The sequence below is a fragment of the Mastigoproctus giganteus genome, chromosome 9, assembly GCF_048544385.1.
Source record: "Mastigoproctus giganteus isolate SK-2022 chromosome 9, ASM4854438v1, whole genome shotgun sequence".
Classification (NCBI taxonomy): Eukaryota; Metazoa; Arthropoda; class Arachnida; order Uropygi; family Thelyphonidae; genus Mastigoproctus; species Mastigoproctus giganteus.
The window spans coordinates 45,706,143-45,730,290 of NC_143583.1; the positions used below are offsets into that span (position 1 = coordinate 45,706,143).

At 35.9% G+C, this 24,148-nt stretch overlaps 1 protein-coding gene across 1 annotated transcript in view; it reads left to right on the forward strand.

Annotated features, from left to right (window-relative positions):
* PolE1 (DNA polymerase epsilon catalytic subunit 1) overlaps positions 1–24,148 on the forward strand; it is a 650,197-nt gene that overhangs the window by 444,297 nt on the left and 181,752 nt on the right. Inside the window, 2 exon segments of the mRNA XM_090380641.1 lie at positions 8,084–8,250; positions 20,098–20,258. Coding sequence (XP_090236767.1) covers positions 8,084–8,250; positions 20,098–20,258 — 328 coding nt within the window.

Consider the following 24,148-nt stretch of genomic DNA (forward strand, 5'->3'; position numbering starts at 1 on the left):
ATCAAATGCCTCTACTAATGCTAATGCTAATCTCTCTTGGAACAAGCACATTACAAACATTGCTTCCTCTGCATCTAAAAAACTTGGTTTTCTCTTTCGCTCTCGGTGTTACTTTTCTTCCAAACGGCTGCTCACTCTGTATTAATCGCAAATCTGCCTTGCCATGGAATATTGTTCCCCCATCTGGGTGGTGCCCCCAAAACCTCTCTCAGTCTTCTTGATTCCATTCAGAAGAGGGCAGTTAGGTTAATTAATGATTCATCTCTAACAGTCTCTCCACTCGCTTTCTCATAGATGTATTGTTTCTGCTGCATGCCTCTTCTACAGATTCTTCCATGGGCACTGTTCTTCTGAATTGGCTTCTATAATTCCCGCTCTCTCTCTCTTTCAAAACAGTCCGAACACGGTCCGCCACCAGCCAACATCCATTTACTGCATATGGGTAGAAGTAACCCCAGAGAAACGTACCAACTGTGTATCACTACACTTAAGTTGGTAAAAAATGAAAAAGCCCTGGGAGTAATTGTGCAGTCATATATGAAGTTTTCTGAGCAATGCAGACAGGCTGCCAGGGCAGGTCATGGGGTTTTGTCAATGATTTATAGGAATTTTGCTAGCAGGGAGAAGGAGGTGATTGTCCCTCTGTATAAGGCAATGGATTAAGCAACAAACTCAAGTAAAGGACATTCTTATCAAAATTAAAGACCTAAAATGGTCTTGGGCAGGACACATAGCTCGAAGACATGATGACAGATGGACTAAGAAAATAACAGAATGGTATCCAAGAGGAGTTGGAAGAAAACCTGGAAGACAAAGGCAGAGATGGATAGATGAAATTCATGAGTTTGTGGGTAGTAAATGGATGGCCAGTGCTCAAAACAGAAGGAACTGGAAAGTTGCTGGAGAGGCCTTCATCCTGCAGTGGATTGAAAATGTCTGATGATGATGATGATAAGACAATGGTCAGGCCACGCCTTGAGTACTGCGTACAGGTCTGGAGGTCTCATTTTAGGAAGGATGTAGATTTACTTGAGCATGTACAGATTAGGGCAAAAAGATTGGTGAGGGGAATGAAGGGATCCTCTTACCAAGAGAGGCTTATGTTCTGCAAATTGCAGTGGCTGGAGACTAGGCACCTGCGCGGTGATCTGATTGAGGTGTATAAGGCCTTGAATGGATTGAGCACACTGAATTCTGATGGGATCCTTCCACTTGTTCAGATTACGAACCTAAGGGTGCATAAATTCAAATTAAGAAAGGACAGATGTAGAATAGATGTGCGGAAATTTGCCTTTAGCCAGCGGGTGGTTAATTGCTGGAACAAATTTCCATCTGTTGTTGTGGAAGTTGATAGGTTGAATAAATTTAAGGAGGAACTGGAAAGGCATTTGGAGGGAATGGTGTGATTTTTTTTTTTTTTGGTTGATGCTGCATAAGCTCATACACTTGCTTTTTTGCATCACATGCCACTACTACTACTACTACTACTGTCCAACTTCAAACCAACAGAACCAACTTTTCATCTTCCTCATTTATTCATTCAACTGCCGTTTTCTGGAACAACCTTCCTTCATACGTATTTCCTGAAAATTACAATCTACAGAAGTTCAAGTCCAATGTCAACAAATATCGTCTTTCGTCTTCTCAACCTCCAACCCAAGCATGGTACTAAGTACTATAGGTTCTAATACCTCTCGTGTTCGGGGTTCACATAAAAAAAAAAAAAGAACCAAACCAGTCTGATAGGTGACTATGATGCAGTCACCAAGGAACTGGATGCAAAAAATAATTTTGATATCATAAACTTGGATTTCAGGAAGGCTTTTGATACTGTTGCACATAATAAAAGACTGCTGTGTAATCTGGAGCAATGTGGCATTAAGGGAAAGTTACTTCTATATAAAGCAATGGTTAAGTGGAAGAAGACAGAGAGTGGTTATCGATGTGCACTGTTCTTCATGGACTAGTGTTATCAGTGAAGTTATCCAGGGTTTCCTGGATGACCCAGTACCCTGGATATCCAGAGTGCTGGGCCCATTGTTGGTCAAAGTTTGCAGATAGTAAAGAGGTTGGCAGGCTGGTTAACGGCAATAATGGCGGTATGCTACTGAAACAAGATTTAGAAAAATTAGGTCAGTGGGCTGAGAAGTGGTAGTTTAAGTTTATCATTGACAAATGCGAGATACTGAATATGTGTTGCAGTAATCTCAGCATAAGTTATAAACTCTGTGGAACTACACTCAGGGTAGTAGAAAACAAAAAAGACCTGGGGGTAATTGTGTGGTTAGATAAGAAATTCTCTGAGCAGTGCAGATGTGCTTCCAGGACAACTCAACGGGTTTTGTCAATGATATACAGAAACTTTGATAGTAGGGATAAGTAGTTGATTATCCTTTTCTGCAAGGCCATGGTTAGGCTGCATCTAGGCTATTGTATACAGGTCTGGATGTGTCACTTTAGGAAGGATGTAGATTTTCTGGAACTGGTGAAAAGAACGACAAATGGATTGGTGAAGGGAACAAAGGGGTGCTCTGCACTAGAAAGGCTTCAGTTCTGCAAATTGCAGCATCTGGAAACTAGGCACTTAGGAGGTGATCTGAGTGAGGTTTTTAAGGCTGTTATTTGTTTGTTTGTTTGTTATTTGGTTTTTAGGAGCATTAGCAACTAAGGCCATATTGCTCTGGGATATGCGGTGGCCATTCCCTGACCTTTCCACATCCTCCGTATTTGGTGGTGACGGGCTCGAACCCCGGTCTAATCAAGAAGCGTATGCTACGTACTGCCGCTCCTTCCCACCTGGCTACGGAGGCTTCTGTGTTTAAGGCTTTGAATGGATTGTGGATTGAGTAAGCTGAATGGCTTCTTCCTCTTGCTGACACTACGCATGAGGGGGCATATAAGTTGAGGAAGGATTATTGTAGGATAGATGTGCTGAAGTTTGTCTTCAGCTAGCGAGTGGTGGATTGTTGGAATAGGCTTCCATCTGTTGTTGTTGAAGTGAATGGGTTGAATTTTTTTATTTTTTTTTATGAAAACCCCAAACACAAGAGGTATTAGAACGTACTGCGCCTGGATTGGAAGTTCAGAAAAGAGAAAGAAGATATTTGTTGACATTAGACTTGAACTTCTGTAGACTGTAATTTTCAGGAAATACGTATGAAGGAAGGTTGTTCCAGAAAACGGCAATTGAATGAATAAACGAGGAAGATGAAAACTTGGTTCTGTGAGTTTGAAGTTGGACAGTAAATGGATCTTGGCTGGTGGCTGCACGTGTTTGGATAGCTTTCTCAAGAGACCAGAATGCTCGGCCACCGTTAGGGCCAGAAGCAAGGTTTCTACTCTTAGCCAGTGCAAATTCTAGTTTGGACTGATTAATAACTGCTTTACAATTGTTGCGAGCTTTGGTGTAAGCAGAAAATGAAACTGAAGAATCAGAAACAAGCCAACAATATGCAACATTCTTCTCTTTTACAGCCTTAGCACATTTATTGGAAAACCAAGGTTTAGATAAAGTTCGAGATTTTAAAGTGGAGTGTGGGATAAAGAATTCCACTCCTACAAGTATAATTTCACTGACATGATCTGAGCAAACGTTGACATCAGATGTTTTGACCAAGATTAGACCAAGATCAGATGATTAGACCAAGAAAAGAAGAAATGAAATCTCGCATGTCATCCCATTTTGCATTCTTGTAATGCCAAAGAATACAAGGATGGGAATAGCCATAAGATAAAGGCTCCATTGGAGAAGAGACAATCACCATGTTGTGATCTGAGGTTTCTAAAGGACCACTCACTTCGACTGTGTACTTAGAAGGGTTGTTTTTGAGAAAAATATCAAGCGTTTGGCTATGTGGTTAGGATTTACTGGTATTCTTGTAGGTAAATGAACAAGGTAATTGCAAAAGCCTCAGCATCTCGACCAGCTGGGTCGCTGTGACTAGAAAACGGAAGCCAGCTGGAGTTGTCAACATTAAAATCACCAAAGAAAATTACCTCACTGTTGGGAAAGTTGGACTGGAGAAAGTCAAGTTGCAAAGAGAGGAAGTCAAAGAGCTCCAAGTGATTAGTGGAGTTGGGAGAATGGTAGAGACAACAGATGAATTTGACACAATGAGCTAGAGAGAGATTTTAAGCCAGAGAAGATCGAAAAGAAGAGATTCCAAATTACCAAGTCTCTGACAGGGAATATCGGAACGGACATATGCACAAGTACCAACTTTGAGGCGATAGGAATCATACAGCGTATAGTGTGGGCAACTGAGATTCTGTCAGAAAAAGTATATGGGGTTTGGCAGACTGCAAGTGGAAATGGACATCGTTGAGATTAGAATTGAGTCCACATATATTTGTGAAATGAGCTAGGAAGTGTTTGGGAGGTTTAGATATTTTCGCAGATAAGCTTACTCTATTATTATGACAATTCATGGTGTATTCAATAGTAAGAAAAAGTGGGTGAGACATGCTATATGAAGTAATGAAATTTTTGCATGTGGCGTACACATGGTAAGAATATACCCAGATCCTTGACATAATGTGGCCTCGACAATGTCCCCCACATACACACTACTCGGACTCCCTCCAGTCACTATCTGGCATTGTAGAGGTAGCAAGATTATACACTTACTGATCCGGAAGCCTTCTAGAGAGTTACGAATAGGTTCAGTCAGGTGTACTAACTACCGGCTGGCCTGCGAACACCGTTTTAGAGCTATACCCTCGAAATGTAAGGAAGATTGGATCTCACCATGATGTTCATCATAACCTCAAAAGTCATCAGTCATACTGCATGATGGAAGAGATGGGGAAGGGTTGACCGGAACTTGGCTCTAGAGACTAAACACGGGTTCCACCACTTCAAGCCTCCAATAAGCAAAGTGGTGATATTTCACCGGTTGATGAGAGTCATCTACCACCTAGTACTGCCTGGTAACACAGAGGGGTGGCATTCCTCCATGTGGTGTGGGTGCCACACCTCGACTCCTTCTTATGTTGGTTCATACCTGGGTGGTCACCCACCGTGTGCTTGTGCATGGAGGTTATTATACCCAGGATTACTAACAGTCCCACCATCGTGAAGGTGCAAGCAGAGGATTTGGCTATCACAGACCATCCGGACTTCACCGAAATTGGGTCCACTTGACTTGATTGTCACTCAAATATCAGTTCCATCAGCGTTTTTGACTCCCAGGTAGCAAGTACAGTTTGTCTGGCCTATCTGAGAGAATGTCTGTGACAACCTCAAGGAATAAATTCGAGGAAGAGCAAGACAAATCCTTGGAGTGAGTGAGTGAGTGAGTGAGTGAGTGAGTGTGTGTGTGTGTGTGTGTTTTGACTGATGCAATATAAGTTTGCTTTCTAGCATCATTTGTCACTACTAATACTACTAAAAACCTTTGTTTGTAAGAGTTAAAGTCATAATGAATTTAGATATTCAGTGGTGCCTCCGTAGCCAGGTGGGCAGGAACAGCAGTGCATAGCACACGCTTCTTGATCAGACCAGTTTGTGCCCATGACCACCAAATACGGAGGATGTGGAAAGGTCGGGGAATGACCACCGCATATCCCCGGGGCAATATGGCTTTAGTTGCTAATGCTCCTAAAAACCAAACAACAACAACTAAATATTCAGTTTGTAATGTCTTTTGTTGTTGTGGAACACCTTTGCAGAATAAAGTGAGCATTTTATAAACATTGATGTTTGTTAAATGTTTATAAAATGATTCATTAACGTTGATAAAATATTTAACAAATGAATCAAGTTGTTATTAATTTTTTAATATGCTATTTATTGTTTGTATTATTTCTGTATATCGAATTTCTTTTTTTTTTTTGAATAATTTTTAGAAATTGCTGGTCGTACATTATGAACAGTTGCGATTGCATTATTTCTAGAGAAACATTAATATTTTTTTTCATTTTGATAGAAAGTCTGATTTTTTTTTTTTTTTGTAACATTATTTTATCTTTTATTTTTCTTATGTGTCCACGAATTTGTAAAATTTCAATATGACCTACATCATCTTGACTTTCCATGAATTTAAGTAATGTATCTGCAGCTGTTAGGGCTCCATTACAACTTACTTTGCAAGTTGGCTGTAGTTCCTCACCATCTTCTTCATCAGGCCCTGCTGTAGGTTCTTACACACTTTGAATTAAGTCATTGTAGTCATTTTTTCGTAGCTGGGTTCATTTTTGTCTATATTTAACCATTGATTAACACTTGCCTTGTCTAAGTCTTCGAATCCTTCAATATTTTGAACTGAATTTAAAATGTTATTTGAGTTTCCCACTTCCAAGTTATTTTTGGCAATTACAAAGTCATTGGGTAATTTTTTTTTTTGAATGGTTTTATAATTGTTTCGCTTTTAACTTCCACCCATGCAGTAGAAATCTTATAAATAGCATCTTTGATTGTTAGTGACTTCCAAAAGAAAGGGGGATTTTTTTTTCCATGATAAAGTCCATCTTCAAGGTCTTTCTATACAATCATTTCATGTTCTCCATCACCACAGAATAAAGTTGCTCCCATGTTATCTGCACCAAGTTTTTCACCCTATATCTCTAACTCTCTTATACCATGCCTGTCTTTAAATCATTTCAAACAACCAGACAAAAATGTAGGTGTTCTAGGAATTTCTAATTTGTCAAAAAAAATAATTTGCCTTGCTTAAAATGGTCCAGATATTGGATTTCCTTCAGCTCTTTGTTGTAGAACACACTTTATCATTACACTTTCAAGTTGTCATTTGTAGCACCTTTAAGCAATTTTCTTCCTGAAGCACAAGCAAATGTGTCGCATTTATCTGTATAGGGCTGGTTTTTAATGATGTCCCCCACAGTTTGCTGACCAATTCCCAATTAGTCTGTAAGTGTTGGAACACTTTCACCCTTTTCACTTCTTTTAATAATTTCCACTTTCTTTTCCACTGTTAAAACAACTCGTTTTCTTTTGCTTGACATTTTTAGGGGTTGAAATGTGAGACACATATTACGTACAACACGTGGCAAGCACAGGAACAAGCTTTCACAATGTTTAGTAGACAAATGCAAATAGGTTACATTTGTATGTTATTTGGCTTTAGAAATGCAGCAGGTGTTTCAAGACATGTGACTTCACATCTGCTGATGTAAAAACATCTGCCATGATTTACCAAGTGGCAAAACGAGAGACATGACAGTAATTTCCTGTATGTACTTTATGAATTCTCTTGCGCAGATAAATAATATTCTTTAAATGTTTGTTAAAAATAAAACTACATACATATAGAGAACCACGGCTAATCCAACCCTAAGGATAATTGAGCCCCGGATAACTGACGTTTTACTGTAATTGCAAAATAGAATTTGGTATAAACAAAAAAATCCATAGTGATGAATAACTGATTAAAAATTGTTTTCATAAAATTAAATATTATTGCAGTTTATAAATCTTGTCTATAAAGTAAACAGTTTGTGGAGTGTCTTGTTTTATTTCCCTATGGTGCTTTCGTGGCAAGCACAGGAACAAGCTTTCACAATGTTTAGTAGACAAATGCAAATAGGTTACATTTGTATGTTATTTGGCTTTAGAAATGCAGCAGGTGTTTCAAGACATGTGACTTCACATCTGCTGATGTAAAAACATCTGCCATGATTTACCAAGTGGCAAAACGAGAGACATGACAGTAATTTCCTGTATGTACTTTATGAATTCTCTTGCGCAGATAAATAATATTCTTTAAATGTTTGTTAAAAATAAAACTACATACATATAGAGAACCACGGCTAATCCAACCCTAAGGATAATTGAGCCCCGGATAACTGACGTTTTACTGTAATTGCAAAATAGAATTTGGTATAAACAAAAAAATCCATAGTGATGAATAACTGATTAAAAATTGTTTTCATAAAATTAAATATTATTGCAGTTTATAAATCTTGTCTATAAAGTAAACAGTTTGTGGAGTGTCTTGTTTTATTTCCCTATGGTGCTTTTGTTTGGATTTTATAATTTTTTGTGTATAGCAATCATCTTTCTATATATTTTTTTATTTGTGTTATTTCTTTGTTCTTTCTATATATGAATTTTTCATCATTTCAGGATCTCTGGAGGAACTACAGAGGATGTCTTACCTGAAGCTGGTTACAGTTTTGAAATATTTGTTGAGACTGATGTTAGACAAGTGTATCGTTCTCTCCAACGGACCCTCTCTATATATAAGGATGAAAAGAGAGGACCTACAATGATTGCTCTGCAGTCTCCACAAAGTAGGTTTTATTTTGCATTCATTAATTTGTAGTAGTTTTGAAAATTCTTATTTTTAAGTAGTTTTGAATTACAGGCAGCTTTTCAGCTTAATGTTATAATCATTGCTCCTGTCCTATTTAAACCTATATATTATAGGCATTTAGAAATTGATTAAAGATAATCGATCTTTTGTAGGTGAACGGGTGACAGCTATTATAATGTAGAAGCATACCGGTGTTTATAGGTTTTCGTTAAATGCTAAATTGGATCTTATTCGAGTCCCAAGTAAGCGTGAAATTTAGAAAGTTTAATGACTTTGTATCCGTATCCTCCCTTTCCAATGTAAATCTGAGTCTAGAATGAATATTATTAAATGAATGTAAAATGTCTTGGATAGTACTACAGTCAGTAATAACTAGAACATCGTATAAATACCTCCCATAGTATGTGATACGGGGTCGGAAAGGTGTCAAATGTATATGCTCAATCGTTGAGAGATTGATCTCTGACATTAAGCCGCTCAGGCTCAGACTCATTGGTAATCCAAAAATTTGTTTGTACACCTTGTCTCGAAAGGTGATATTGTTGGCCTCAACTAACAGTTTAATTAAGTGAAAAATTTCCTTAATAGGTAGCTTCGTATAATTAATCGGTATCGAGTTATTATTTAACATATCCCAAATAATATCTAATGTGTATTCAACGTTTACATTCGTATATAACAAGGTAACATCTAGTGAGAATAAATTGTCATTGTTGCAAAGTCTACAGTCTTTAAGATTATTAAATAATGTATCGTAGTTCTTAATCCCAAACTGTATTACCTATCTAAAGGGTTTTATAATGCTATGTACATGTGTGGCTAAGGATGAAAATCCTGTAGGAAACAATAGGTCGAATAGGAAATCCAGTCTTGTGTAATTTTACCTGACTGAAAAGTGCAGGAATATTGTATGTTCTTATGAACCTTAAAATTGTGGTCAGTCCAATATGGAAATTACACACTATACTGAACAATCGCTCAGTTCTTTCTGCATTCGCAACACAAATTAATGACCTGGTTTACAACATTTCTTGCGGTGATTGCGACTCGTCTTACCAAGGTTCGGCACATTTTTCTCTGAATATTTGTGTAAATCAACAGGAAGCCTCAGTTCGTGCTTCTCGTTCAGCAGCGTCAGAATTAGCCTTTCATACCATTGACGAAAAACATGTTTTTATTTAACGAGGCCAAAATGTCCAATGTAATTATACATGACTATTAATTGCAGAAACCGTAGAAATTAAATTACACGAGAATTCTATTAATGTTCGTCGGCAATATTTTATCTCTGATGCGTGGACCTTTACGCACACGCGCAAAGACAAATAATCACTATTTAAGTTTCATGTTCAACCCTATTCAGTAATTTTCATTCCTGTGATCACGACATACGGTCGAAAAGCTTTGTCAGCTTCAGGATGGAAAATCGTTTTGAATATTTTCATTAGATTCTTTTTAATATTTTTAATTGCGTTAAATTTATTTTTAATTGTGCTAAATTGGTTTTTATTATTTTTTACTCTAATGTAAGTTTTTCGATTTTTTTCATTTTAATTTCTGGAGGTGTTCTATGTACTATATTGAAGTATTATTTTATATTAATATTAATATCAAATATTAATATCAACGTAGAACGTATTGAGCATTACAGCTCCGATTCATACTATCTAATATTAATTTAACTATTAATTATTTTAATTTAACACAGTGAAGTATCTGCATTTTTTGAATGTTCATTTACAATTCTAAAGGTTATCCCATTTTTAATGTAAAACTGCTATACAATGCAAAAGGTTTTCTTATTTTTAATGTAAGATTGATAGAAACACTTATAATGCAAATTCTCTCTCCTGAGTTGTTAAGAAGGTTTGTACTCATGTAATCTTATTCAGATTCTGTGAGAAAAACAAAATTGTCATATATAGTGACAGTTTTAAAAATAAATTGAAAAATTTCTAAATACAAATTGAAACAACTTAAATTTATTTCTTAATGGGAATTAGGTCGGCCTGGAGATTTTCTGTATTCTTACCAATTACAGATCAGCTGTTCAATTTAGAAAGTGTAAAAGGAATTCTTGTAGACCCATAGAGAACAACCTTCAGTAAGAACTGCATGGATTCCATCAATGTGGAAAAATGTCTTCCACCAATAGGGTTGGTAATTAAACTTTTTTTTTCTTTTTTCTTTTTGCTATGCAAAAAGGCAGCTAAAGGGATTCAAATTCAGTGAAATATATCAGTGGCTTGTTCCTGCTTCAGATGATTACATGCAAGACACCCTTTCTCTGTGAGTGTCACTGCTATTAACAAAATTCTGTAATGAGCAAAAGTATGTAATAAAGTCTGTGTAAAACAGCAAGGACTTCTTTACTTATATAAACTTTAGAAGGAAAGGGATGAATCAGGTTGGTTCACTTGATATCGATTGTTGAACAATCGATATCAAGTGAACCAACCTGATATCGATTGTTCAACTGTTGATGATCCTGCTCAGGTAGCTGATAATCTGAATGATTATCTGGCCCTTACATTCACACATGAGGAGTTATTAAGGAAGAAAATGCCAGAAGTTTATCAAATTGTAACAGAGTGCTTAATGATTTTGTAATAACAGAGAGCAAGTGGAGGATAAAAAATTGTTGAAGTTAAACATAACAAGGTACCTGCGTTGGATGGGATCTATCCAGTTGTATTAAAGCAGGCAGAAAATGAAGTAAGCAAATCCTTAGCCATAATTATGAGAGCATCCTTGGACTCAGGGGATGTGCCTCGCATACTGGAGATGTGCAAATGTATCCCCAATTCACAAAGGGGGATTTAAAGGTAATCTAATGAGTAATTACAGACCAGTTAGTTTAACTTCTGTTCTGGGGAAAATAATGGAGTCACTGGTTAAAGATGTATTACAGGATCATCTAGACGAGACTGCAGTAATCATTCACACACAGCATGGGTTTGTTAAGGGAAAGTCTTGCTTGACAAATTATTTGATTGGATACTATGATGTGATTACAAAGGAACTGGATACAAAAAATAATTTTGATATCATATACTTGGATTTCAAGAAAGCTTTTGACACTGTTGCATGTGGAAGACTACTGTACAAATTGGAGCAGTATGGAATTGAACGTAAGTTGTTACAGTGGATAAAAGGGTGTTTGGCTGAGTGGGAGAAGACAGAGTGGTAATCAGTGGATGCTGCTCTTCGTGGACTAATATTATTAGTGGAATCCCCAGGGTTCAGTGTTGGGCCCACTGTAGTTTTGTATATTTATCAATGATATTGATGAAGGTATATCAGGCTTAATGTTAAAGTTTGCAGATGATAGAAATGTTGTCAGGGCTGGTAATGACAGTAATGGCAGTGTGTTACTGCAACAGGATCTAGAAAAGTTGGGGAAATGGGCTGAGAAGTGGCACTTGAAGTTTAACATTGAGAAATGCAAAGTACTGCATATGTGTAGAAGTAACCCCAGAGAAATATACCAACTGTGTGGTATTATACTTAGGGTGGTAGAAAATGAAAAAACCTAGGAGTGGTTGTGCAGTCAGATATGAAGTTTTCTGAGCAAAGCAAACAAGCTGCCAGAGTTTATCTTACAAATAAAATCTTTAAAAAATGTGTTATTCTTATTACTCTACTGTTAGACAATTCTTTTGTTTTTACTATTTTTTATTATTTTATTTATTAATTTAAATTAATTTTTTCATTTATTTTTGATATTATTATTTATTATTATTCTTAGATATACAGGGGGTCAATAATTTAAAGGTGAACTGTATAGACTACAATATGCAAAAATAGCCTAGTAAACATGGGTCTTTAAGTGAATCATTTTCGAGATATTGCACATTTCTAGTTGGGATCCAACACTGACAAGGTGAACTGTACAGAGTTGGGATCCACCACTAACTTGTTTGTTTAGGATAAGTTATGCTCATTCTCTCCCTTTCCCCCTCTCTCAATGCTCTGAGACGTAACAGGCATACTAGTACTTGTCAACGGATAGTCAACATGGAAAGAGGTTACAGCAACGAAGAGTATGCGAACATACTCTTCGTTGTTGTAACCCATATGGTAAAGCCAACAGCAGTGTATTCGAGGCTGCTTGTTTTTACCAAGAAGCATTTTCCTGCTGAAGGCAGCCCAACAGACACACATTCATCAGGGTACATCAACGCCTTATAGAAAATGGGTGTTTCACACATGGAGTATGGCCAGATATGCCAGAAGCATAACACCTGATGAATGGTGTTAGAAAGAATGGAACAAACTCCAGGAATTTTGACAAGGAGGCTTGCTCTGCAAGAGTGTGTACTGAGTCATAGCAGTCTGTGGCTAATTTTACATCACCAAGTACTGTACCCCTACTATTTCCAGTGTGTACAAGGTCTCAGCAATACAGACTATCCTCCCAGAGTGAACTTCTGCCAGTGGATGCAACAACAGTGTGTCCTGACCCCCCAATTTTTAAACAACATTTTGTTCACTGACGAAGCCAGGTTTACTCGTGATGGTATTTTTAATTTTCATAACTGTCACGTTTGGTCCAATGAAAATCCTAATGCAATTCACAAGTCACAGCATCAGCATTGTTTCTCATTGAATGTCTGGGCAGGATTACTGGGAGATCGTCTAATTGTACCACACTTTCTGCCAAACAGGTTAACAGGAGAGCTGTTAGTTCAGTTCCTGCAGAATGTTCTTCCAGACCTCCTTGATGATGATAATCTTCCACTTCAGCAACGCCAGAACATGTGGTTTATGCATGATGGTGCACCAGGACATTTTGCTTAAGTTGTGACTCAGTATCTAACAAGATACTAGTAAATAATATGAAGGCCTTTGAGATAACAGAAGAGGAGAAAAAGCAGTATGTACTGGAACTTAAGAACAAGTTTCAGCTTCTGAAGACTGCTCAGGACCAAGATATCAACGAGGAATATTACAACTTTCTGAAAGTGATAAAGCCCAAGAAACCTATAGGGAAAAATAAATCCAAAGAAGAAAAAATTAGTCAAGAAACACTTATGTTGAACTGAAGGCGACAAATGAAGAACAAGATAAAACACTGACAAGAAGAAAATTGGGTATACTGAGTTATGCAAAGCCATTAGAAAGCGACTCAGAGAGGACATAAGAATATTTAACACAAGAAAAGTAGAACAAGCATTAAGGGAAAACAAAGGACTTAAATCAGCAGTCATGAGCAGTAATACAGAAAGACAAATGATATTGAAACTGAAGAAGAGCGATGGTGTACTTATAAACAGCAGAGAAGGCATGATTCAAATAGCAGAAGACTACTATAGAGAATTATACAAGAAGCGAGGGAATGATGCCAGCAGTGGGGAAGATGGATCGCAAATTAGTAACACATACGACATACCTGAGATTCTTCCTGATGAGATAGAACATGCGTTGAAGAAAATGAAGAATCAGAAAGCCCCGGGGGAAGATGAAGTTACTGTAGAGTTGTTAAAATTGGGAGGAAGAGACATAACACAAAAACTGGCAAGGCTCTTCACAAATTGCATTAGAATAGGTGTGTTTTTTAAGGAGTGGAATAATGCAATCAGTTTTGCTGCATAAGAAATGAGATAAATCAGAAATTGGAAATTATAGACCAATTAGATTGTTGTCCCATATCTACAAGTTGTTCACAAGGGTTATTACTAACAGATTAGAAAAAGTACATGATGAGAATCAACCAAAAGAGCAAGCTGGCTTTAGGACAGGATTCTCAACTATGGATCACCTTCATGTAATATCACAGCTAATGGAGAAAGCAAATGAATATTAAACACCATTATGTCCAGCATTTGTGGATTATGAAAAGGCATTTGACTTCATACAGCATAAGGCAATGTTTCGGGCACTGGAAAGACAAGGCATAGATACCCCATATTTTATGATTTTGAAGAAAATATATGAGAGCGTTACCTCCTTTATTAGACTAGACAAAGACAGTAGCAAATTTAAAATTGAGAAAGGAGTTCTACAAGGAGACACAATATCTTCGAAGCTGTTTACTGCTGCCCTTGAGGAAGCTTTCAGAAGATTAGACTGGTTGCAGAAAGGAGTCAATGTGAATGGAGAGTACTTAAACCATTTATGATTTGCAGATGACATTGTGGTCATAAGCCACGATCCAAAGAATTAGAGGAAAATCTTAATTAGTTATGCCCAAGGATTTTGGACTAAAGATGAATATGGCTAAAACAAAAGCAATGATGAAGAAGTATGCCACAGAAAGGGACATAATGATTGTAGGAACAGTAATTGATAAGGTGGAGTCATATAGTTATCTGGGACAAGTTATTAGCTGTAATGATGATAAATGACTGGAAGTCAAGAGAAGAATAAATTTTGGATGGATGGCATTCAGGAAATATAGTCACATACTGAGGAGCAATATCCCAGTTTGTCTGAAACGTAAAATAATGAACCAATGTATACTCCCCACCATGACTTATGGAAGTGAATCTTGGGCACTCACCAAAAGAATGGAAGAGAAGCTGAGAACTACACAGCAAAGAATGGAATGAATGGAATGAAAGTACATATTGGGAAACAGACGGTTAAATAAGAAGAGAAACACATGGATTAGGCAGCAAACTCAAGTTTTTTTTTTTTTTTTTTTTTATGAAAACCCCAAACACGAAAGGTATCAAAACCTATAGTACTTAGTACCGTGCATGGGTTGAAGGAGAAGTATGGGGGGGAGGGGGGTGCCGAAAACTTTGCTCTAGAGACTAAACATGGGTTTCACCACTTCAAGTAAAAAAACTCAAGTAAAGGACATTCTTATCAAAACTAAAGAACTAAAATGGTCTTGGGCAGGACACATCGCTCAAAGAGACATGATGACAGATGGACTAAGAAAATAACAGAATGGTACCAAAGAGGAGCTAGAAGAAAACCTGGAAGACAATGGTGGAGATGGATAGATGAAATTCATGAGTTTGTGGGTAGTAAATGGATGGCCATTGCACAAAACAGAAGGAACTGGAAAGTTGCTGTAGAGGCCTTCATCCTGCAGTGGATTGAAAATTGCTCTAACTAGAAGTTATGGTCAACGGTGGATAGGTAGAGGTGTGCCTATAATGTGTCCTCCCAGATCACCAGACGTAAATCCTATGGATTTTTGTATCTGGAGGTTATGTAAAAAGCTTGGTGTACACTTCTGATATTAACACAGTTGAGAAATTGCAGCGTTGGTTTGAAGGAGCCTTTCAGAAAATCATAAATGACCCAGGAATGCCCTAGAGGATTTGCAACTCAATCCAGAGGAGACTACAAAGCTGCGTACAGATGCAAGTACAGAATTTTAAACACCTTTTGTAACATCCTTTAACGTGTAACACATGTAAAATTCTGTGGTGTTGAAACCAAAAATTAAAAATTAAAAGCATAAATTATTATCTTATGTTTAATAAAACCACCCTTAGCAAAGGATTCACAGCTTTTTTCTAAACTAATGCTCCCATAGTCAGAGGCCGATCTTAACAGAAAATGTGCATTATATTGAAAGTGGTTCATTTGTGGCCCAATGTTCACTGGGACTTTTTTGCTTATTTTTGTTTGTGCTTTTCACCTTTAAATTATTGATGATCATTTTTGAAACACTCTGTATAGTATGTATCAAAAAAGTAAAATTTTGACACTTTTGGGGACCTCATTATGGCAAAACATGAAAATTTAGGTCCCTTAAACTTTGTATTAAATGGATTTCACTGTATATGCAGCTCTCTCTCTCTCTCTCTCGCTCTCGCTCTCTCTCTCTCTCTCTCTCTCTCTCTCTCTCTCTCTCTCTCTCTCTCTCTCTCTCTCTCGCGCACACACACACAACCTCTTGCCCTTCCCTTTAACCTTCAGAACAGCATGGATATGTTTTGGTAGGGACATATACAAATTTGTATATATATATATACAAATTTGTGTATATATATATATACAGTCGAACTTCCCTATAACGAATTCGATAAATCCGGCGAAAAAATTCGTTATATAGAAATTTCGTTATACAGAGAATATCTTTTTTATTAGAAATTATTATGTAATTAGAAAATGAAAACGAATCTACATTTATTTTTAATGTATTTTATTTAAAAAAAACATACTTATTTAAATTACGTTTACACAATTTTCGCCAGTAAATATCACAAATTAAAAAAAATCTGTAATTTTCGTTTGCACAGTACAATTAAAAAAAAAATGTCTGATTCTCAAAGAAAACCTCACATTTGTTCAGAGCAATTATCAGGAACCTTTTCACAAAACTGTAGACCCATACGAACCGTTTTAAAAGCTTTAAGCATTTCTTCGCGAGTTGGCTTTTCTGCGGGTTGTTCTGATGCGTCTCTTCAGCGTCATCGTTAATTTCTTCGTGATCATGGTCGCGTCTAACACTGTTCAGCAGTATTTCATCTTCATTTGAATGTTCTGCTGTGATCCATATAAACATAACTATCCATTGTTATTTCATTTTCGATGTTTCCAGACGATTCTAATAATATCCAAAAGTTTTTCAGTTGTGAAAGGGGCTGGTTTTTTTTTTTAGGAGCATTAGCAACTAAGGCCATATTGCTCCGGGATATGCGGTGGTCATTTCCTGACCATTCCGCATCCTCCGTATTTGGTGATGACGGGCTCGAACCCCGGTCTAATCAAGAAGCGTGAAAGGGGCAGTTCATCTTGTTCGTCCAGTCGTTGTTCGACTTCTGTATTCAATGCAAATCCCGCTTTCGAAAAACAATTTTGAATAGTGTATTCAGTGACATCGTTTGTCCAAACTTTTGTCAGTTCAGAGATGCAATCTCTAAGGTAACCTCCAAGTTTCTACTTTCTGAGAACGCATTGGCAATCTTCATTATTATTCTCTTTCGATAATGAAATTTAAAATTTTTAATTATTCCTTGATCCATTGGCTGGAGTTTTGACGTTACGTTTGGTGGTAAAAACAACTTCGCACTTTTAAGTTTGGCAGGATGTGCCGGACAGTTGTCAGTTACCAACACGATTTTCCTTTTTTCTTTTGTTATACGCTTGTCTAGTTTTAATATCCATTCTTCAAAAATATCACTTGTCATCCATGCTTTTTTTATTAAAGGTGTAGTCAACTTCCAAAGATTTTGTGCCTCTAAAACATGTTGGGTTTTCTGATATTCCGACGACCAAAAGTCTTAATTTTTCACTTCCTGTCATATTTTCTCCAACTAGCACAGTGATTCTTTCTTTGCTTTGTTTTCCGCCAAAACATTTATCATCCTTAAAAGCAAGTGTTCTATTCGGTAAACATTTAAAGAATAAACCCATTTCGTCAGCATTAGAATCATCCTTACGCTCATCTTCTTCCAAAATCTTCTGGTATTGTTCCTCCAACTGTTGCAATCTTCTTCGCTTACATTAACACTTTCTCCACAAATAACCTTTTCCACAATTCTGTGGCGCTTCTTAAATTTTTCTAGCCACCCAGTGCTCGAATTAAATTCTTTATGTCTGAAGAACTGTACAAATTTCAGAGCTTGTTGCTTAATTATTAGGCTCGATATTGGGATATTCTTTTCACGTATCATTTGCACCCATTTTAGAACAGTTTTATCAACATCTTCGTATATACACAACTTAATTCGCTTCTTGTCTGCTCCTCCTTCAATTGCATTTAAAATTGATTCTCGATTTTTTTAAATTCGTAGATAAACTGCTTGCAGATATTGCCATATTTCTCCGCAACATCTTTTTTCTTAAAACCCTGGTCAATATCATAACAATCTTTGCTTTATCATTAATACTTAAACACTTTCTCTTCGACATTGTTTTCGCAATTGTAAAAATTACTGGACTGCACCGCAAACTTCGCTGCGCCGGCCATACAGTGAATTGTTAGTACAGGTACCGCCTACTCAATGAAGTTCGCTTGCCAATTCAACAGTATCACTCACTCCCTTTGAAGAAATATACGACTTTGTGAATTTCTTTTATTCCGCTTTCATGCATATATACACGAAAGAAAATTTATGATTAACATATGCTGTATGTTACTTTTCAGAAAAAAAAAAAAAGAGCATACAAGCCTATGTGATTGACGACGAACGAAAAAAAAAAAAAAAATTCATGAAAACCATCTACTGGGGGTCCAGTTAGACGAGAACGGACATATATAATGATTGACATGAAGGTCACGTGGTACAGTTGAGGTGAGAAGCGAATGTCACTCAATAGGCGTTACTAAAAACCGACTATGGTAGCATTCTATGTATTGCCGCCGCAGCATGCTAAAGGTTTACCTCAGCGAATTTCGCTTTCCCCTGAGCCAACATCAATTTACAAATCTACGCTATTTATTGTAAAGTTTACGACCACTTTTAAGAAAACCCATTTGGTTTAATAACTGTAACAAAAATGAAACAGAGACCCTCCTACGGGCGTCAACGGCCACAAGTGTTCACTAAAAGGATGATTATTTAATTCCAGATGGTAATACGCAATTTCGGAAGGAAGGAGGCAGTATATTTGAGCAGCTGTTTAGCGGTGAATGCTTGAAAATCTTCAAAAATACTTTTACTAATTTTTTTTAAAAATTCGTTATAGAGAGACTAACACTTCGTTATATGGGGTTAATTTTACATGTAATTTCGTTTCAAGGTGCAATGTTTCGCGAAAAAATTCGTAATATAGAGAAATTCGTTAAATAGAAGTTCGTAATAGAGAAGTTCCACTGTATATATTATTCTTTTGTAATATGATAGTTCATGCCGTATTTTATTTATAATTATAGTAGTTTTATTTAATTTAATTTCTTACTAGCTTTTTCTGTTGTCCCAGTAGCTGTTTTAGCAATGCATGGGTACAAACAGAGTACATATTATTATTCTTTTGTCTTATCTTTGTGGTTTGTTATTCTTTTGTATTAATTTTGTTAATTACAGGTGTTTTTTACACATAGGTATTTTAGTAAATACATAACTGTTCTTTACGATAGCCTAATCTCGGTTATCTTAATTTACCATGGCCTATACATTTAGGATTTTTCAACTTGTTACGTATTGCTAAAGAAATTGTCATACAATTATTAATGAAAAACTATAGCAATAAGCAAATTATCAATACTACTTTATAATATTATATTAAACATTCTTATACATTTCAGTATTACATCACATGTACGTCAATCCCCTACTTCATCGGGGGCTTTGAGAGGATTGACAGTCCATTCGATGTAATGCATTTCTTACTTACCCGTTTCTGTTTGTATCTATCACAGCTTTGCTATTTTTTCAGTACTAAATTCTAATTTTTGAACCCTTGTTTATATTATTCCTAATTGTTATTAGTTAAATTCTTTTTTTATAATTAACCAAATTAATTTCCCATCATCTACCCAGTTGTTCCAGATATATATATATATATCTGGAACAGACTGCCATATCAAATTCAGTCACTTAAATTTTTTTGTCTTGTTATTGTTGCACTGAATTGTGCACTTACAGCTTTCTACATATCTGCCTGCCTGATTTGTATCACATATTATGTTACTGAAGGAGTACTTAATTTCATGAAGAGGGTAAATATACCCTTTCTTTTACCAGTCTTTACATTTTTGGAACCTTATGTTGTCTGAGATTTATAATATTTCTAGATGATGCCCTGATTTTATTACTGATGCAACAATTATAAATTATCATTATATCTATTGTATTTTATTAGAATATTATCTAAGAGGCTTTAGTTTTGAAACTAAAATTATTACTTTGTGATGAAATACAGTTGATAATATGTAGGTCTAATTTGATATGGTGTACTTATGCTGTTTTAATAGGCTTTCAAGATTTAGTAACCTTGATGCCAGGTTTATTGGAATTCCCACTAGTTCCGATTCACTTGAAGGATGTTGAATCTCTTTATCAAGTTATGGACTGGCAACGGGTTGGATCTAAAGTTATGATTAGACATTTTATGAATGCAGAGTCATCACTTTCAGTAAGTTTAAATTTGTTGCACATAACTGTCTAAAGGAAAAAAATGCCAGACATTTTAAATACATTATCTCTTGACTATTTGAAACATTGCACACTTAATTCTCTGGTGTTATAAATTTTATAAATATTTTTATAAGGTTTTATAAAAGCATTTTTATAAAAAAATAAAATATGTGAAGTAATTTACAAACTTTTATAAATTTAATATAAATTTAATTTTCATGTAAAGAATATATCTCAGCTTGAAATTCATTTCCACTGCTAATATATATATATATATAGTAACGAATAATGGTACTAAGAAGCTAATTAATATAGGGGGAAAGTGCCTGTACGAAAAAGATAATAATAATAATATAGCTTATGGATCAGGGACACTGCATTAGCAAAATGTACCCTACAGCCATAATGTATATATATAATATTGTAAGTAGAACGCGTAAATTAGATTTAATTGGTTTAAGTCTAATGAAAATACGGTATGCACTGGGAGCGATATATGGAATGAAAAGAGGAAGAAATGGACTGGAGATTAAAATAAGAAGTGAAAAAGCGACCAAAATGGAATAACATTGCGGTGTCTCTCACAATTTCAGTGTCATCATCAGAGGTCATCCAACGAAATTATGAAAAAGACAGCAATGTTCTTGCTTCTGTTTCTGACATCTGTATGCTATGGTGCACGTGTAGTTGCCACGTGCGATGAAGGCAAATTTAGATATGAATTTTTCATTAATAAGTTTATAAAGGATGTGCCAATAAAAGTGGTTATAATACGTATCATGGATGACCTTACAGAAGCAAGTGAAAAAAATTGGATAAACTATAATAAGGAATATCAGTATAGGCCGGAAGAAAGGGACTTACCGTTACTTTGTAAGACTGACCAAAAGAACAATATGGCGGGGTGCCGGTATATTTATGTGGGGGAACGCTAGCGGCTCCTAGCGTAAGGTGTGTGGGGGAGGGATTTATGATGTATGTATAGATAGGAATGATATGAAATAAGGTAAAATTAAATATGTTTACAATATATACATGTTTAATACACTGTGTTAGGCCAATTTGTGGGTACAAGTTTTCTAGACTGTGAGACACCACAGAGGTCTAGTGTATTGTATATACACTATATACATACTTGGTGTGTATGGGTTTAGTTATTAATTAAAGATTTTGCTGTTTATTTTAATGTCCCATAGTTTTTTATGCTTTAAGATGTTAAGGGCTTTACCGAAGTGGTAGCGAAGATATGCTTTAGGAAAATGGTTGTTAATTAGTTTATTATATAGTATCTGGATATTATCGATAGTTGTTTCCTTGTTGCTGCAAATGGTAGCTATTCTGATGCTTTGCGCTAGTATAACGTTGGAATGTACTCTAGAAATATTGGAGTTCCACTGTGTGAAACTCCACAGTGAAACTCCAATATTATATAAGTACTTAATGCTGTACTTCAGATGATTTCAACGTTATTCACGAGAGCCAGCCATCAAAATCAAGCAAAATGTGGCAAAATTTGGTAGATTTCTAACATGAAATATACGTAGCACGTGGTAAAAAGATACCAGGTTTTTAGTTTATTGTTAATGTTCGGAAGCCAGGTTAATCGTAATGCTAACGTATATATCATGGCTGACCCGACAGAGGTGGAAAAATGATAGATAATAAGAAATGTAGGTAGTAAAAATACCAGGAATATACCTTCAATCATTGAAAGTTGAAATCACGAGATGGAGCAGATGGTCAGGAATCGTACTTACTGTTTCTGTAAGCCAGTAAGTGGGGATGGTCGTCTGGTGTACTGTGGGGAGGGAAAGAATGCTACATGCTTGTTTCAATGACTATGGTATGTAAAAGTGACTTCAGGCATTGGAATGTAATAAGACTTACTGGGTTTATGGAGGGATTAAACACAATGAGGCCACGCATCCCAGGATAGGGAAAAAGGCACAACTTACAAAATAGCGTGAAAAAGACGCTGAATTTTGTATGAGGCGAAGTCAGTATGTATAGCGGTAAAATAGCATCATGATATTGCTTTTGAAACCTAATTGTGCACAAGAAATAAAAGATAGGGATTCAGAACAGTAAAAAGGAGTGTGAAGATGAGAGGAAATAGTAGTGCTCAGATAGTCCAGTATAGATAACGTAATTTCCGGGACTGTCTCGTGTTTAAGTCAATAATGTTAATAATGATAATATAATGGAGATAGACTGTTATATTACCATTCATGATGAAAATATAATTACATATAATGACAATAATAATAGTAAAAAATAGTGAAAAAATACTCCTATGATAACCAATTGGTAGGCACAGGTTTTCCAGACCGTGAGACACCAAAAATGTTAAGGGGTATTGCCTATACATTATTTACACAGCCTGGATGTGGATGTCATTATGCTAATATATTTGTCATATCTAGGGGCTTGGTTAATTTTATTCTTATATTTTAAGATTTGGAATGCTTTGTTAAAGTGGTAGTGAAGGTAGGCTGTCTGAAACTGATTGTCCAATAGCTTGTTATATAGGGTTATTATATTATGCTTTATCAGCCAGTTACTATTACATATGTTAACTTTTCTGATGCATTGTGAAAGAATAACGTTTGCATGTACTTTTTTCGAAATATTAGAGTGCCAGTGTGTATAGTTGACAACATTGAAATTGAAAGAGTCTCTTTTATTGTAGATGTTGATGGATGTTTGTGAGCCATTAATATTCAGATCTAGGTAATTTGCTGTATGGTTATTGTCATTGGTTTTTTCCAGAGTCAGTTCTGGAGGGTAAATGTTAGCAAACTGTTGTATGAAGTTGGTACAGTTTATTACCAGTAAGTCGTCAATGTATCTGAACATTGATAGTTCAGTTGGGAATGCAGTTTCAGCATAGTATAGATAAAGGTTAGCCAGGACACAGCTGACTGGATTATCCATTGGTGTTTCTTTGGTCTGTAGGTAGATGGTTCTTCCATCAGTAATATAGTTGTTTGCAATGTAGAGATTGGTTGAGCTGTTCCAAAATGTTGGTTTACAGTTTATCATCTGACTGTAGTTACTGTACAGTTTGTCGAGGACTATTTTTAAGTCTGGTAGGTCTATGCTGGTGAAGAGGCTGTAAAAATCATACATTGATATACTGGTGATGTTATTGGCTTTTAATGCATCTGTTACGGGCTGGTTGTTATAAATAATTCTGCTATTTGGAAATGTGTTTAGGATGGGTTTCAGAAGTAGTTCTAAAATCTCACCTGGTTTGTGTGCATAGCTATGCTTACACAAGGTGATGAATTTAACTCCTATAGGATTTTTGCAGAATTTGGGTATAAAATAGATGTATGGTAGGTTATAATTGTTAAAGTTAATTTTTAATTTCTTACTGAAGGCAATAAGCTTCTTGGTGATGATACTATTGTTGTTGGTTATTGGTTTGTATGTGTTCACCTAGGTGATTGAGTTCAGTTCTGTATTTAACTTATGATAATAAAAATGTTTGCAGATAAATGCAAAATTGTTAGAGGCTTTATCTACGGTAGTTATTATAAAGTGCTTATGCAGTTCAGTTAGATGCTTTTGGATAGTGGAGAAATTATTTTTTACCTGTGGCAAGTGTGGCACCATGTACAGCTCGGGTTTGATAATTATTGAGTAGGTCGTGAGGACTGAGTTTATCCATATTTGGAAGACTTCTATGGGTGTATTATATTTGTAAAATAACATAAAGCAAAAGTTGAGTAAATTATGATACAGTTGTTTTTTGACCTTAATTTGGTTGTGATATGATGGTGCAGCCTGAATTTGAAGTCATGAACCATGATATTTTTTAGTTCTTCATTTGGTATTATGTCTAGATTACCAGTGATGATGTGTCCAAACTGAGTATTGACATAG